At 47.8% G+C, this 18,058-nt stretch overlaps 1 protein-coding gene across 1 annotated transcript in view; it reads right to left on the reverse strand.

Moving 5' to 3' along the window:
• Nucleotides 1-18,058, reverse strand: part of TSC22D4 (TSC22 domain family member 4) — a 637,200-nt gene that overhangs the window by 575,894 nt on the left and 43,248 nt on the right. Inside the window, exon 2 of the mRNA XM_069644942.1 lies at nucleotides 15,522-16,919. Within this exon, the coding sequence (XP_069501043.1) occupies nucleotides 15,522-16,904 (1,383 nt within the window). The 5' untranslated portion in view covers nucleotides 16,905-16,919. The remainder of the gene's footprint in view (nucleotides 1-15,521; nucleotides 16,920-18,058) is intronic.

Genomic DNA, 18,058 nt, shown 5'->3' on the forward strand with positions numbered 1-18,058 from the left:
TTCGGGAATGCAGCATTATTGCTTAAATTAAATATGTGGCCTGTAGAAAGCCAGTCATTCTCTAACAAGCCTCGCTTAGCTATCCTGCATCGAAGTCATGAAGGCCAGTCATTCTCTAACAAGCCTCACTTAGCTATCCTGCATCGCAGTCATGAAGGCCAGTCATTCTCTAACAAGCCCCACTTAGCTATCCTGCTTCGAAGTCATGAAAGCCAGTCATTCGCTAACAAGCCTCACTTAGCTATCCTGCATCGAAGTCATGAAGGCCAGTCATTCTCTAACAAGCCTCACTTACCTATCCTGCATCAACGTCATGAAGGCCAGTCATTCTCTAACAAGCCTCACTTACCTATCCTGCATCAACGTCATGAAGGCCAGTCATTCTCTAACAAGCCTCACTTAGCTATCCTGCATCGCAGTCATGAAGGCCAGTCATTCTCTAACAAGCCCCACTTAGCTATCCTGCATCGAAGTCATGAAAGCCAGTCATTCGCTAGCAAGCCTCACTTAGCTATCCTGCATCGCAGTCATGAAGGCCAGTGAAGGTACGCATGCATATGTAATGTTGTGCTCACACTTGGAGTTTGTACTAATCACCATATGCGTTAAAAGAATGTACCCTTTTGTTAAAAGAAGAGGCATTCTCTTTATACAGCGGCGTTTAAGACCTGCTGACCTGGCAAGAACTTGTTTTTAACAGAAGAATTGTGTTTGGTCACTGTATGTCGAAGCATGCTGAGCCTGCTAAAACTATCTGCAGATTACGGGTGGGGGAAGGAATGAGTAAGCATAGCCTTGAGCACAGAGATACGGGCACAAAGGGGCACGAAAGAATGTGAAGACCGGGATAACAGGAAACCACGATAGACCACGATAGCAAATGTGCAATGGTTGTTCGTTAAACTCCAACTGGATACTTCAGATAAGCTCCAACTGGAGATCCGCCCTGGGGTGGACGTGTTCTATGTGCAAGGCAATGTAAACAGGAAAGTATAAAAGAGCATGATGTGTAGAGGAAGGCGCGGCACTTCGACGACTTGCTTTGCGAGACGTTTGAACTTGCAGCCCATTCGCGAATGCTTGTGCATTAATAAAGTAATGTTTACTTGGCTCTTTTCTGTCTGAGTTATTGCAGGGTCCCTCATTGTACTGGTTATGGTGACGGCGAGAAATCGCACCCACAATTTTGGTGTCAGAAGTGGGATGCAAAGGAGCGACAGTCCGTCACTGGGTGAGGAACGCCGCGGCGGAACCGGAGAAGGAATTGATCACGGGGCCCCAACAACTGAATCCGCACCTTTGATTGCAACCAACGCGTCATCCTTGTTTTTCCGGCTCCGTCGGCGGTGGAACAGCAGGCTGTCGCCCTTCAGGTCCGGAACACTCTGGCGGGACCCTTAAGGTAAGTGGTATGGATGGATGCATGATGGAATAAGGAAATAACGATTTAGGGTTTATGAAGAGGACAGTGGTATGTCCGCCTATGGAATAATAATGATGAAACGGTGATGTATTGATATTGGTATGGCGATATATGTCAGGAGGATGTACTGTTAATGTTAGCCTATTAATGCACATTTGGGAAAGGTGAGTGTTTTTAGGCAATTGCAGTATACCAACAAAATGGGTCAAGCGGCTTCCAGCAGGAGTGGTATAGGCAAGAGACACTATGCCCCTCTTGAAGGAACCCCTGCATTTGATATGTTGATTAAACATGGATTGAATTCAACATTGTTCTTAAGGGAGTGGTCTGAATATACAAAAGATTCGATTGAGCATAAATGGCCAGACACTGGGTCCTTTGATGTGGACCGCATATCCAAAGTAGAAATAGAATTAGTAAAAAGACGGGTCAGACCCGCACAGTTTGAGGCTATACGACTATGGAGGGTAGAAGCAATGCGCAGGCGCAATGCTCAGAACAAACAAAAGGCAAAGGGGCAGAAGAGAACAGTAAATCAAAAATTACGTGACCTAGAGATAAAAGAGAAGGATGAGAAACTAGACCAGTTGGATAGACGTATGATGATTAAGAATAGCGGGGGTATGTATCCTACCTTGCCGGCGCCTCGGTATGAAGATGTGATAGGTCTAGAAGCAGAACAAACAACGACTGAATTGTTATTTCCAGGGGCTACGGCTCCTTCGAGAGAAGGTGAGGGTGAGAGGGCGGAATTCCCAATGAAGTATGGATACCCAGATAGGTTGATAGACCATAGGAGAACGACTACTGTAGAAAAGGATAGAGATGGAGACTTGCAAATCCTTATGACCGGGCTGTATGGCACACCCCTCAATGACAGCCTACGGGACCAATTGGGGCGTTTGACACCTTTGGAATTTAGGACAGTGGCCACTAAACTATATACCTTTTATGAGGGTAACTGTAAATTGAGAGAACAGAGTACTGCGGATCTGCCCTCAGCATATCAGGACGCTGTCGCATTACTACCAGTGACTGTGTCCAGTGTTCAGTTATGGGGATGTATGTCCGACATAATAGCGGAAGTCATAAGGGGAGGTGTTGAATGGGAGAAGGAAAAGAGGGCATGGGAAAGAGAGGTGAAGGAAAGAGAGGCTAAACTCAAAAATGCAGACCAGGCGGGCCAAAACGTAGCTAATCGTATGATAGCATCCATACACTCGCAGTCCATGTCCACCCTGGTGAGTCTGATGGAGGGCCTTGGCTGGCCTATACAAGTAAACGTAATTAAATATCTTCTTATTAGGGTGGAGGATATAGAAGAGGAAAAGGAGCCTAGATATGTGTCCCAGTGGAATAGGATTAAGACAGAATTGGATAAGAAACTGCTATCTAATATAAGAGTGGATGATTCTGGGGCGGAAGAATGGAGAATGGCTAAGGTGGAGAAACTGTTAAAAGATTATAAAAAAATAAAAGAGAAAAACCTTAGTCACCAGTCCTCTGCTTCATCACCAGTGCAGGCCCTTGTAAGTGAACAAACAAACATGAAAAAGTTACTATCAATGCCAATGAGAGAGTGTCAACCCACCATAGATGCAGTTACTGGTAACATGATGCGCACCTATGTGTATGTCCCCTTATCTCGAATAGAATTGATGCATATCACCAAGTCCATCCCCGACCCCCGTATAGACCCGGCAGGATTCTACAAAGAAGTAGGAAAGCTATTCAGACCCGGGTTATTTACTGTAGAGGATGTAGATAACATATTGTTAGCTATTGTCCCTTGAGGAGATATGGACCCCCTTTCGTGCCAAAGACAATGATACAATAAAATGGAAAGATGTAATGGAGGCGAGTAAAAATAGGAAACTGCATGAGGAATATCCCGAACCCCTAAGGGGGCATGGCATGGCAGTCCTGAGGGCTCTAGAAAAGGTATTACCCCCATTTGATGTGAATGTGGAGAAACTGTCTGCTGTGATACAGGGCGCAAGTGAGGAAGTAGCACAGTACTTCCTGCGTTACGAAGCAGCATTTAAAGCACACAGTGGGCTAGAGATAGGGTCTGAGACGGGCCAACGGTACTTTGCCACAAACTTTATAGAAGGGCTCCACGGGCCAATCCAGGAGAACATTAGGAAGGCAGAAAGTACGTGGATGACTAGAAACCCCCGGGATCTCCTCGAAATGGCCAGGTATTATGAAAGAGGAGAAAGAGTAAAGGGACAACAAAAGGCACGACAAGAGAAGGATCTAAAAACCAAAGTGTTGATGCAACAGTTGCATCAAGGGCCCCAAGGCAGGTATAACTACAATAATAATGGCCCGTCACAGGGCTATAGTAGCAACATGATAGGGGGCCAAGGGACAGGTAGAGGTACAGTGCAAGGAGGTGCGCTATATGGGAGGAGGGATGGGCTACCCCAAGATGTATGTGCCTTCTGCAAGAGACCCGGACACTGGAAATCCCAGTGTCCCCAGAGTGGTGGGAGAGGAAGGGGCGTACGGCCCCCTTTACAGACAACATTTGCCCCAGGAAATAGGACTGGTGGGTACGGCAATCAAGACAATAGAATGTTTAAACCCCCTCAACCCAATGCCTTTGACGGACAAGCAAGAGGGGATGTTCCCTGGCCGGCCCCGCCTCCCCCCAATCTACTGTATCAGCCACAACAAACAACACAAATACAAGGTGTATGCCAGGGCAAAGGATGTGGGGAAGGGGTATACTATAATGACGACTTCCAGGATAACACAAGTGATATGTCCTGAGGAGGCCGAAATGAGACAGCGGGAGTGGTACAAGTACCTATAGATCAGAGGGGGCCTTATGCCTCCATTAGGATCGGCCCCCACCGAAACTTGAGATGTCTGGTAGACACGGGAGCTGGAAACAGTTCCGTGAATATCAGAGCCGTCCCCGCTGTCCCATTATCGGATAAAAGCAAGGTATCAGTTGGATTTGGGGGAAATCCAATAAAGACTCCTGTAAGTGAAATAGTAGAAGCGGAACTTCATGGGGTAAAATGGGAGAATGGGTGGCTATTGACCAATCACTGCCCAGAAAACTTGTTAGGTATTGATGCATTAAAGACACTAGGGGCCACAATATATTGCTCCCCTCAGGGGGTGAGAATGACTATAAGCAAACCTATGGGTATGATAGGAGTAACGCAAACCCTGCCCCCGGAACTCCAAGACATCCCGAATGAACTATGGGCCACTCATGGGAATGATGTAGGGGTGTTGGATGTTTCCCCAGTAGTAATCAAACTAAAGCCCGGTGCCAGGTTGCCCAGGATAAAACAACATCGCATATCACACGAGGGAGAGCAGGCACTATATCAAATACTACAGGATATGATACGGTTAGGGGTGGTAGAGCCAACAAATGATAGCCCTTGTAACTCTCCGATCCTTCCAGTACACAAGAAAGGTGATGAAGCGGTCCCTATCGTTTCATTATTGATTTGAGGGAGATAAACAAAATAGTAGAACCCAGATATCCAGTTGTCCCTAATATTGCAAGTGTACTCACTTTAATTCCCAAAACAGCGAAATGGTTTACGGTAATTGATTTGAAAAATGCCTTCTTCAGCATTCCTATTGCCGAAGAAAGCAGGTACCTGTTTAGTTTCACTCTTCGAGATAGACAGTACCAATTTACTAGAGCCCCGCAGGGATATACAGAAAGTCCCGCTATATTCAGCCAAGCACTAAAAACACAGATGGATAACCTAGCCCTACCCGCTAGCACTGCTCTGATACAATATGTTGATGATTTGCTATTATGTGCAGCCACCGAAGAGGAATGCCATTATGTGACCAGATTGGTGCTAATGCACTTAGCAGATAATAAGCACAAGGTAGCCCTAGCCAAAATGCAGTATGTAAAACAAAAGGTCCATTATTTAGGCTTTGAGTTGTCCGAAGAGGGGCGAACTCTGTCTACTGATCGCATTGCTTTGATACAGTCCATAAAAGGCCCCGACACGGCAAAAGGTCTCCGAAGGATAATTGGTGTTTTATCCTATTGTAGGCACTGGATTCCTGAATTCTCTGTATTGATTCAGCCCATGCTAAAAGCCTTAAAAGAAGTACAAGAAAACGGACCATTAGAATGGACACCTGAGATGGAAAAAGCCCTGACAGCTATGAAAGATGTTCTATGCCACGCACCGGCCTTAGGCACACCTGATTATACCAAGAGATTTTGCCTTTTCGTTGATGAACAGGAAGGTTGTGCTGTGTCAGTCTTAACGCAGGAACAAGGGGGTAAACAGAGACCGTGTGCATATTTCTCCAGTGCTCTGGACTCAGTAGCTCGAGGCCTACCCCCATGTATGAGAGCAGTGGCCGCAGCAGCGGCAGCCCTAAAACAAAGTGCAGGTATCATCCTAGGGAGCGAAGTGACAGTAAAAGTCCCACATGCGGTGGACGTTCTCCTGAATAGAGTGCATACACAGCATTTGACCACAGCTAGACTCACACAGTATGAGATGATTCTGTTTGCCAGTAATGTAAAAACCGAACGATGTAACACTTTGAATCCAGCGACACTGCTTCCTTTGCCCGTCTCACCTAATGACATTAGGCATGATTGTGTGATTCAAATGGAAGAACACACTAAGGGTAGAGCAGACCTGCAAGACACCCCCCTGGTTGATAATGAGGGTATATTATTCTGTGATGGTTCCTGTTTCAAACTGCCAAATGGGGAGACAACAGCAGGGTATGCTGTAACCACAGGGGAGCGGTTGATTGAGAGTGGGAAAGTGTGTGAAAAATCGGCCCAGGCAGCAGAATTAATTGCGCTAACGAGAGCATTAGTGTTAAGCAGCGGTATGAAAGTGACAATTTATACTGATTCAGCCTACGCTCATGGGGTGGTTTCCAGTTTTGGTAAACTCTGGGGAGAGCGTGGGTTTTTAACCTCCCAAGGTGATACTATTAAACATGCCCAATTGATTGCTGAATTATTACAAGCCCTTACGTTGCCCAAGATGGTGGCCATAGTGAAATGCCCAGCGCATAAAAGGACTCTAGATTATGTCACGCAAGGAAACTCCTTAGCCGACCAGATGGCTAAACTAGCTGCCACAAGGGATACACGGTGGGAGGCCCGACAACTCATAGTGGGGAGGGATGTGACTATGGAAGGGACGAAGGAGCGCATAAAGGAAATCCAAGCAGATGCAACCATTGAAGAAAGACTATCTTGGCACAAGGATGATCAATACGAGGAGACGGTAGATGGGCTATGGGCACATACCAATACGAATACTTGGGTACTACCTGATGCATACTTACCTGTGATAGTGAGTGTGGCTCATGGTCCAACTCACGTTAACGCAAGGACTATGGAAGAAGTTTTGAGTGCTGTGTGGTACAACAAAAGATTGGGAATGTATTGTCGTCAATGGGCAAAACAATGTGAAATATGTGTTCTATACAATGTGGGGAAAGGTGTACCAGCCCCGGCGGGCCACAGTAAGTTACCCACCTGCCCTTTTGAGGTGGTGTATATGGACTTTATACAGCTGGAGCCTGTAAATAAACATTCCTACTGTTTGGTGATGAGATGTGGGTTCTCAGGATGGGTGGAAGCATATCCCCTGCGGGACAATAGTGCCACCTCCACAGCACAATGCATATTGAAACACTGGGTGCCCTTGTATACGGTCCCCAGATATCTATGGTCTGACAATGGGACTCATTTTACTGGTGAAGTAGTACGCAAAGTTTGCAAGGCCCTTGGTATTGATCAACGCTTCCACGCAGTTTTTCATCCTCAATCAGCTGGGATTATAGAGTGCACAAACAAGGTACTGAAGAACAAACTGGCAAAGGCTTGTGCTGAAACGGGACTGAAATGGCCGGATGCATTGCCTATTGCATTATTGAGTATGCGTACTATGCCTAAGCGTACACATGGTTTATCTCCTTTCGAAATTATTATGGGGCGTCCACCAAGTATTGGGACCCCCATATCACCTAAGAGATTGTCTGAGCAAGCATGGCCTGCATTACAACAGTACTGTATTGGGTTAACTAATAGACTGATTTCTATTAATGCACAGGTGAACCCAGTTGCTCCATCTCCTCTGATAGGAGAAGGTCACGACGTGCAGCCCGGTGACTGGGTTGTTTAAAAGCCTTCGATCGCACCAGCGGACTGCAACCCAGATGGAGGGGCCCGTTTCAGGTGCTCCTCGCAACACAAACTGCGGTAAAAGTTGATGGCAAATCGCACTGGTACCACGTGAATCACGTCAAGAAGACGCTTCCATTACTGATTCCTCCAGAAAAGGGAACCAACCAACCCCAGGTTGCAACAGTACTGCCAGACGCCATTAGTAGGTGTGCCCATCGTCTCCGATCCCGTGACGTGTATGTGCCAAACAACGTGTAAGGACACTGTTTTGAACTTTGATCATTAGGGAGATGAACATTTGGACTCTCTTGTTGGTTTTAGCAGGATTGTGCCTTACTGAAGACAACGGGCTTGTAGCCTGAAGGGCCTCCGGCGTTCCCCTCATGGGACAGGCACTACGAGACGTGGGACAGATCGGATGAAGGTTTTCAGTGAGACCTACCACTATTAGAGTAATAAGGACACTGGTGCTTTAAATAGGGGATACAGCTATATCGCTAGGTTGCATCTGATACGCATACGTACCTATAATTGAGCCACATACTGAATTATGTCTGCACCCGTATATGCTGGTTTAATCCCTGAGCAGATAAATGTATGCTCCCCAAACACAGAAGGTAAGAGAAAAACACCACTTTGCACCACAAGGAACAAAATCTTATTTTTTGTATGCTCAATAGTAGTATTAATAGCGTTCGCCATATTATTCTGGTATTTGGAACATCCATCTAGATATGAATTAAAGAACTTGTTACCCGTGTCAAACGGAACAGGGAGAATAGATCGGGTCAAGAGCAGGAATCGAGATGCCTATGACCAACACGACCCGGAAGACTATGCTAAAAATGAATACGTGAAGATAATAAACACAACATATGGGGTAGTGAATAAAACTGATTGCTGGATCTGCACCCACATGCCCCGACATAGCAGTGAAGGCATCCCAATGTACGCGTCACCAGTTACTGAGGATGCCGGGTGTACATTAATTTACATGAGAATAGTGTCAGCACAGCAATACATGATGCCGAATACTGCTTGTTATGTTAGAGGAGAGAACAAAACCCTTCTAATGGCAAAGATACGCTATAAAATCAAAACTGAGGGAATCGGGCTTGCACCTGCTATGGTACAGATAGTAAGAGAACCTCCTCCCCCTATCACCATCACACAAGAGTTTAGGCCAAAGAATATATGTTTTAAGAGAAACGCAAGAGGTAATCAAAGAATGATCTCGGGGTGCAGTCAAATGGTGAATCTAAATAACTACACGAAGGGATTGTTACAGATAGAGGGATATGCCTACGTCTGTAACAAGAGGGCTTATTTGTGGTTAGCGAGAGATTTTGTTGGGGTATGTTACATAGCCAGAATAATGCCGGCTGTGATGGTATATGCCCCGTCTACTCTGCATAAAGAAATACACAGCAGAAATAAACGAGCAGTAAACCCAAAAATTCCTACGTATCAACCTACAGGATGGGAAACGTTTATAGATCTGATGGGGGCCCTGGTTCCTCCAGCGGGCATCTTTATGAACAGTCAAGAAATCCAAAAGCTAAGCAGGGCCCTTGAGTTCGTAATCGAAGAATCCGCAGACCTAATGGAAAACATCACTTATGAAATGAAAGCAATTCGGCTAGTGGCTCTCCAGAATAGGTATGTCTTAGACATACTCACTGCAGAAAGGGGCGGGGTCTGTTTCATGGTGGGGTCCCAATGTTGTGTTTACATACCAGAAGAAAGTACAGGAATTTTAGATGGAATAAACAAACTACATAAAATAGCGGATAGTATCCACCAGGAGGAAGGGTCAGGAGATAGCTGGTGGATGAAACTCCTAAAAGAAATCGGGTGGCAGCTCCTTACGCCCATACTGGTTCTAGCGGCAATAGTTGTAGGAATTTGTCTCTGCATCCAATGCTTCCCGGTATGTGTGTCGTGCTGTGTTTCCATGTGTTCTTCCAGCATAACGCACCTAAATCCAATGGATAAAAGCCATGTACAACAGGAATTTTTTGACATGGGAGGCCTGGAGAAGATTATGGTACATACATTATGTAATGATGTTGCTTTCCTGCCATCTGCTTATACTAGGACTGTTTAGATTGATGCTCAAGTGTGAGCAAAGGGTGGATTGAAGGTACGCATGCATATGTAATGTTGTGCTCACACTTGGAGTTTGTACTAATCACCATATGCGTTAAAAGAATGTACCCTTTTGTTAAAAGAAGAAGCATTCTCTTTATACAGCGGCGTTTAAGACCTGCTGACCTGGCAAGAACTTGTTTTTAACAGAAGAATTGTGTTTGGTCACTGTATGTCGAAGCATGCTGAGCCTGCTAAAACTATCTGCAGATTACGGGTGGGGGAAGGAATGAGTAAGCATAGCCTTGAGCACAGAGATACGGGCACAAAGGGGCACGAAAGAATGTGAAGACCGGGATAACAGGAAACCACGATAGACCACGATAGCAAATGTGCAATGGTTGTTCGTTAAACTCCAACTGGATACTTCAGATAAGCTCCAACTGGAGATCCGCCCTGGGGTGGACGTGTTCTATGTGCAAGGCAATGTAAACAGGAAAGTATAAAAGAGCATGATGTGTAGAGGAAGGCGCGGCACTTCGACGACTTGCTTTGCGAGACGTTTGAACTTGCAGCCCATTCGCGAATGCTTGTGCATTAATAAAGTAATGTTTACTTGGCTCTTTTCTGTCTGAGTTATTGCAGGGTCCCTCATTGTACTGGTTATGGTGACGGCGAGAAATCGCACCCACACCAGTCATTCTCTAACAAGCCTCACTTAGCTATCCTGCATCGAAGTCATGAAAGCCAGTCATTCGCTAACAAGCCTCACTTAGCTATCCTGCATCGAAGTCATGAAGGCCAGTCATTCTCTAACAAGCCTCACTTACCTATCCTGCATCAACGTCATGAAGGCCAGTCATTCTCTAACAAGCCTCACTTAGCTATCCTGCATCGAAGTCATGAAGGCCAGTCATTCTCTAAAAAGCCTCACTTAGCTATCCTGCATCGATGTCATGAAGGCCAGTCATTCGCTAACAAGCCTCACTTAGCTATCCTGCCTCAAAGTCATGTAGGCCAGTTATTCTCTAACCAGCCTCACTTAGCTATCCTGCATCAAAGTCATGTAGGCCAGTCATTCTCTAACAACCCTCACTTAGCTATCCTATATCGAAGTCATGAAAGCCAGTCATTCTCTAACAAGCCTCACTTAGCTATCCTGCATCGAAGTCATGAAAGCCAGTCATTCTCTAACAGTCCTCACTTAGCTATCCTGCATCGAAGTCATAAAAGCCAGACATTCTCTAACAAGCTTCACTCAGCTATCCTGCATCGAAGTCATGAAAGCCAGTCATTCTCTAACAAGCCTCACTCAGCTATCCTGCATCGAAGTCATTAAAGCCAGTCATTCTCTAACAACCCTCACTTAGCTATACAGCCCTCACTTAGCTATCCTGCATCGAAGTCATGAAAGCCAGTTATTCCCTAACAAGCCTCACTTAGCTATCCTGCATCGAAGTCATGAAGGCCAGTCATTCTCTAACAAGCCTCATTTAGTTATCCTGCATCGAAGTCATGAAAGCCAGTCATTCTCTAACAAGCCTCACTCAGCTATTCTGCATCGAAGTCATGAATGCCAGTCATTCTCTAACAAGCCTCACTCAGCTATCCTGCATCGAAGTCATGAAAGCCAGTCATTCTCTAACAAGCCTCACTGAGCTATCCTGCATCGAAGTCATGAAAGCCAGTCATTCTCTAAAAAGCCTCACTCAGCTATACTGCATCGAAGTCATGAAGGCCAGTCATTCAATAACAAACCTCACTCAGCTATCCTGCATCGAAGTCATGAAGGCCAGTCATTCTCTAACCAGCCTCACTCAGCTATCCTGCATGGAAGTCATGAAAGTCAGTCATTCTCTAACCAGCCTCACTCAGCTATCCTGCATCGAAGTCATGAAAGCCAGTCATTCTCTAACCAGCCTCACTCAGCTATCCTGCATCGAAGTCATGAAAGCCAGTCATTCTCTAACAAGACTCACTTAGCTATCCTGCATCGAAGCCATGAAAGCCAGCCATTCACTAACAAGCCTCACTCAGCTATCCTGCATCGAAGCCATGAAAGCCAGTCATTCACTAACAAGCCTCACTTAGCTATCCTGCATCAAAGCCATGAAAGCCAGTCATTCACTAACAAGCCTCACTTAGCTATCCTGCATCGAAGTCATGAAAGCCAGTCATTCGCTAACCAGCCTCACTTAGCTATCCTGCATCGAAGTCATGAAAGCCAGTCATTCGCTAACAAGCCTCACTTAGCTATCCTGCATTGAAGTCATGAAGGCCAGTCATTCTCTAACAGGCCTCACTCAGCTATCCTGCATCCAAGTCATGAAAGTCAGTCATTCTCTAACCAGCCTCACTTAGCTATCCTGCATCGAAGTCATGAAAGCCAGTCATTTGCTAACAAGCCTCACTCAGCTATCCTGCATCGAGGTCATGAAAGCCAGTCATTCTCTAACAAGACTCACTTAGCTATCCTGCATCGAATCCATGAAAGCCAGTCATTCACTAACAAGCCTCACTTAGCTATCCTGCATTGAAGTCATGAAGGCCAGTCATTCTCTAACAGCCCTCACTTAGCTTTCCAGCATCAAACTCATATAGGCATGGAAGTCAGCAGCGCTGCTCTCTATTGTCCCTCGGTGTCGCCCCCTATGGTCTTGGTTTTTATACTACACGGCAATGATATTGGCACTGACAAAGCCCAAACATGGGACGGACTCATCCTAAACATTTAATTTCATTTAAAGTATTGGGAATTAATAATGCGCCTATACACAATTTGTTTTGAGGTGCAATAAGACAAGAGGGTGGGGGAACAGGTAGGACAAAAGCAAAAACGAACATTTTAAAATGTTTTACAATTTTGTGTAAAATGTACAAATTGTATAAAAAATACACAAGAAATTAAAAAAAAACGAAACAAAAACGATCCTACTAGGCCTTGTGACATTCGGATCCATGTGTCAATCCCATGTTTGGGATGTGTCCGTCCCAGCTTTGGGCTTTGTCAGTCCCATGTTTGGGCTATGTCAGTCACACGTGACTAACACGTCAAAAACATGTGACTGACACGTTGAAAACATGTGACTGACACATCAAAAACATGGGACTGACATAGGCCAAACATGGAACGGACACAGGCCAAACATGGGTCGCACACATCCCAAACATGAGACTGCCATAGCCTAACATGGGAGTGACACATCCCAAACATGAGACTGCCATAGCCTAACATGGGAGTGACACATCCCAAACATGGGATTGACACAGCGCATCCCCGATTTGTAGACAATGCCCTAGGTTTCCTAACAGGCAGTTCACAGGGGATAGGGCGAAAACTAGTTAAGATGAAATATAAAACCAGTCCCAAAAATGTTTGCTCTGTTTATTTACTGAAGCTTGTACTTTTGCTACAGGTATTGAGCGTCACACTGCAGGGTGGAAACAGGAACACAATCAAACACACAGCTATAAAAGAGGGCACATCAAGTTTCACTCCACACAATTAACATGACAGTTAGAAATAACGCTTTCACTTTTTCTGAAACTGAGAACGGAGACAGTGGAACCAGTTGGAAAAAAAGTGTGAATGTTGGACACCTTCCATTTACACAAATTCCTAGGAGCACAGCCGTGCACCCTCCATCAGCCGAGGATGGAGCCGCCACAGCCTAGCACAGAGCCGTGACAGCCTAGCCCGGAGCCACGTGAGCCTAGCACTGAGACGCAACAGCCTAGCCCGGAGCCACGTGAGCCTAGCACTGAGACGCAACAGCCTAGCCCGGAGCCACGTGAGCCTAGCACAGAGCCGTAACAGCCTAGCCCGGAGCCACGTGAGCCTAGCACAGAGCCGTAACAGCCTAGCCCGGAGCCACGTGAGCCTAGCACTGAGACGCAACAGCCTAGCCCGGAGCCACGTGAGCCTAGCACTGAGATGCAACAGCCTAGCCCGGAGCCACGTGAGCCTAGCACTGAGCCGCAACAGCCTAGCCCGGAGCCACGTGAGCCTAGCACAGAGCCGTAACAGCCTAGCCCGGAGCCACGTGAGCCTAGCACTGAGACGCAACAGCCTAGCCTGGAGCCACGTGAGCCTAGCACAGAGCCGTAACAGCCTAGCCCGGAGCCACGTGAGCCTAGCACTGAGCCGCAACAGCCTAGCCTGGAGCCACGTGAGCCTAGCACAAAGCCGCGACAGCCTAGCCTGGAGCCACGTGAGCCTAGCACAGAGCCGCGACAGCCCAGAATTGAGCCGCTACAGCCTAGCACAGAGCTGTAACAGCCTAGCCCGGAGCCACGTGAGCCTAGCACAGAGCCGTAACAGCCTAGCCCGGAGCCACGTGAGCCTAGCACTGAGACGCAACAGCCTAGCCTGGAGCCACGTGAGCCTAGCACAGAGCCGCGACAGCCTAGAATTGAGCCGCTACAGCCTAGCACAGAGCTGTAACAGCCTAGCCCGGAGCCACGTGAGCCTAGCACTGAGCCGCAACAGCCTAGCCTGGAGCCACGTGAGCCTAGTACAGAGCCGCGACAGCGTAGCCTGGAGCCACGTGAGCCTACCACAGAGCCGCGACAGCCTAGAATGGAGCCACTACAGTCTAGCCTGGAGCCACGTGAGCCTAGCACATAGCTACATCAGTCTAGCCTGGAGCCACGTAAGCCTATCCTGGAGCCACATCAGTCTATCCTGGAGCCACGTGAGCCTAGCACATAGCCACGTCAGTGTCACCTGAAGCCACGTGAGCCTAGCCTGGAGCCATATCAATCTAGCCTGGAGCCACATCAGTCTAGCCTTGAGCCACGTGAGCCTAGCACAGAGCCACGTCAGTCTAGCCTGGAGCCATGTGAGCCTAGTCTGGAGCCACATCAATCTAGCCTGGAGCCACATCAGTCTAGCCTGGAGCCACGTGAGCCTTATCTGGAGCCGCATCAGTCTAGCTTGGATCCACGTGAGCCTAGCGCAGAACCACATCAGCCTAGCCCGGAGCCATGTGAGCTTAGCACAGAGCCACATCAGCCTAGCCCGCAGCCACGTCAGCCTAGCACACAGCCACATCAGTCAAGCATGGAGCCACATCAGTCTAGCCCGGAGCCACATGAAGATTTAACATAGCCACATTAGGCTAGCCCGGTGCCACATCAGCCTAGCACAGAGCCACATCAGTCTAGCCTGGAGCCACATTAGTCTAGTATGAAGCCACATCAGTCTAGTATGAAGCCACATCAGTCTAGCCTGGAGCCACATCAGTCTAGCCTGGAGCCACATCAGTCTAGCCTGGAGCCACATTAGTCTAGTATGAAGCCACATCAGTCTAGCCTGGAGCCACATCAGTCTAGTATGAAGCCACATCAGTCTAGCCTGCAGCCACAACAGCCTAGCCTGGAGCCACATCACCGTAGCACAGAGCCACATCAGCCTAGCCTGGAGCCACATCACCCTAGCACAGAGCCACACCAGTCTAGCCTGGAGCCACGTGAGCCTAGCACAGAGCCACATCAGCCTAGCCTGGAGCCACATCACCCTAGCACAGAGCCACACCAGTCTAGCCTGGAGCCACATAAGCATAGCCTGGAGCCACATCAGCCTTGCACCCACCATCGGCAGATCCTCCCCCTTTAGCTTTTCAGGGACCACGTGTTGCACGTCACTGCCCCCCCATTAGTGCTACATCCCTCCTCTTCGGCTTTGTTGCATGTCCTCCATTTAGTCCTAGAATCTCACACTTTGCTTTTCACTTCTTGTCTCTTCTAAATGCAGTAGTATATTGATAACCCATGAACAGAGGTCAAATAGATTTTAAATAAGAACTGAAATATAACTTAAGGTCGGCCATTGGAAGACCAAGCTCTTACCGGTCTCCGGTCATCCACCGGGATTGGCTGCAGGTTGCTCTTGTCCCTCGGGTGAGCGGTCCCCGGCTCATCCACCACCACCACCGGCAGAGTACGGAACCCAGGGGGTCCTTGGCTCGACGTCCCACTTGCGCCGATGCCTGCAGATTGCTCCTTGGTGCTTGAATTTCCCAGCCCACAACCTTCGCTCGACAAGGTGCGGGAGGCCTCCTGCCAGGAGGTGGCAGCTTGGGCATCGCTCGTACCTTTGCCAGCATCACTTGTCCGGGGGAGGGGTAAAAGCGAGTGGAACTCTTTGGTTGGGGAGGTTCTTGCACTAACGGGGCTCTTCAGCCCAGTGCTGTGGAGCCCCTCCAAGCTCATCTGCGGAAGCCCGCTGAAGGAACGAGCCTGGTGTGGAGAGGTCACATTCAGTCCAGGATTGTGGAGGACCGGGTGTGCGGTACCCTGGGAGTGGACGAATGAGGTTCCGTGGCCCTTGCTCGGCGACTGTGGACGAAACTGCGTCACAGGTTTCAGGGAGAGGCCGGCAGCCTCCAGGTGTGAGTCCAGCGAGTGGCCGTGGCGCATGCTGTCCAGGATTCTGCTGATGCTGTGGTTGTCCATGTCCTTGTCATAGAAATCAACGCAAGTCCAGCGCCCCTTTTTGTAGGGCTCCCCCAGGCCCTGGTCTAGTTTCACCACCCGGAATCTGGAGCTGGAGGTCGCAACGTGCCCGGCCGAGGTGACGGGGGACACCACAGACCCATTCATCATGGATGAGAGTGGCCCATTCTTGGGAATGGCTCCATTGCTGCTACCTGCTTTGCTTTCCGGAGGTGAGGTGGTGCCGTTGACCAGGAATGCATGTTCATTGGCTGGGTTCATTGGGAGATGTGTGCCACCAGAAGCTGGATAGCTCCCATTGGATGCTTCACCATTGACAGGGATGACGGTAGAGCTTGATCCCGGTTGGGATACCGCCACCGCATTGGCATGTGGCATCACCAGCGTGCCACTAGTGTCTGAGGGAACAGTCAAACCTTTGCTGCCTATCACCACTGGTAGCACTGTTCCATTTTCATGGCTCTGGGGTTGAGCGGCCCGTGCGTCATCAGCAATATCTGCCTCCTTTGAGATCGGTGCCACGTGGTGCGGTAAGGTGTCCGTGCCTTTCGCAGGGTGGGTGTTGGCAGAGGTTGGTGGCGAACTGTGTGGAGATCCCCTTGGAGATCCCCGTGGTGATCGGAGATGTAGGCTTTGCCCGCCATTGGTAAGTGGTGACAAACCTGGGCTGCCGGGATCGCTCCCAAAAGACTCCTTGCGGCCTTCACTGCCAGCCTTGCTGTAGTCTGACGTCACGCTTGTGATCTGGAAGCCGCTCCGCTTCTTCCCAGCGCTCATTTTCCCTAATTAGAACTTGAATTTGCGAGGAACAAAAAGTGGAAAAATATTATTACAAAGACATCCTAGTCATATCGTACGATGCATCTACAAAGTCTGCGTAAATAGGTCAGAATTTGGTATTTGCATATTAGATTTGTATTTATTTAAAGAGCAATTATGTCAATTTTGAACAGAAATGACTTACAATAACACATTTACAGATGGGCGAAGCATTTCCACAAAGTGGTGAGCCAGTTTAGGAGGGTGTACAAAAGTGGGACATATACCAGGGACAAAACAAACCAGATGAAAAAATATATATAAGAAAACAGATGACTTACAAAGGTAACATGAACCTAAGGGGGCAAGTGCATAAAACTAAAGAGCAGTATTATTTAAATATACAAAATTAAATTATTAAGTGCCATTGGAGGCGGTGCTGGGGTCAGGTAGAGAAGATTGGGAGAGGGCAGGGGGAGCTCCCTCTTCAGCAAGTAAGCAAAGTTTAATATAAGCTTTGAAGTGATCCACTGCTGGGCTGGCCTTGATTGTTATGGGCAATGGGTTCCGGCAGAGTGGGGCAAGTATGGTGAAACAATGAGGCGGCACATGGAGGGCAAGTTTGAGTGCAGAGGCGGATCGGAGGGAATGAGATGGTGATGAAAATGAGATACAATCAGACAGAAACTGAGGAGCAAGACCCTTCAGAGCTTTAAAGACTAGGAGAAGGTTGGCCATGGAAAGCCAACCAGCAAGTTGTCGATGGGTAAATGTGGGGGAGGATCTAGGTTGGTTGTAGAGAGTGCGGTTAGCAAAGTTGAGGGTTTTGTCTAGAGGGAGGAGTAAAACAGAAAGGCCAAGGAGTGGGCTTTATCTGTAATTAAGTTTGCTGAGCACGAGAGTGGAAATTAGAGTTTTGTCGGGTGGTTAGTAAAAAAAGGAAGAATTTTCCCAGTGTTGGGGAGGTTAACATGAGCAGCAGATGTAGTACTTGGTGTTGCCTTTGTATTCAGAGAGCCAATCAGCACATACCTTTTTAAGCACCTAAAGCACGTCAGTAAACTGGTCTTCAAGAGGGTCGGATTGACCTGTGACTAATATTGTTAAGGATGCTCAAAGACAACTTCAAATAAATATATTCCATACCCCTGCCCCGACTGGAATCTATCTTG

Source organism: Ambystoma mexicanum, chromosome 1p, assembly GCF_040938575.1.
Source record: "Ambystoma mexicanum isolate Mex_15411 chromosome 1p, UKY_AmexF1_1, whole genome shotgun sequence".
Lineage (NCBI taxonomy): Eukaryota > Metazoa > Chordata > Amphibia > Caudata > Ambystomatidae > Ambystoma > Ambystoma mexicanum.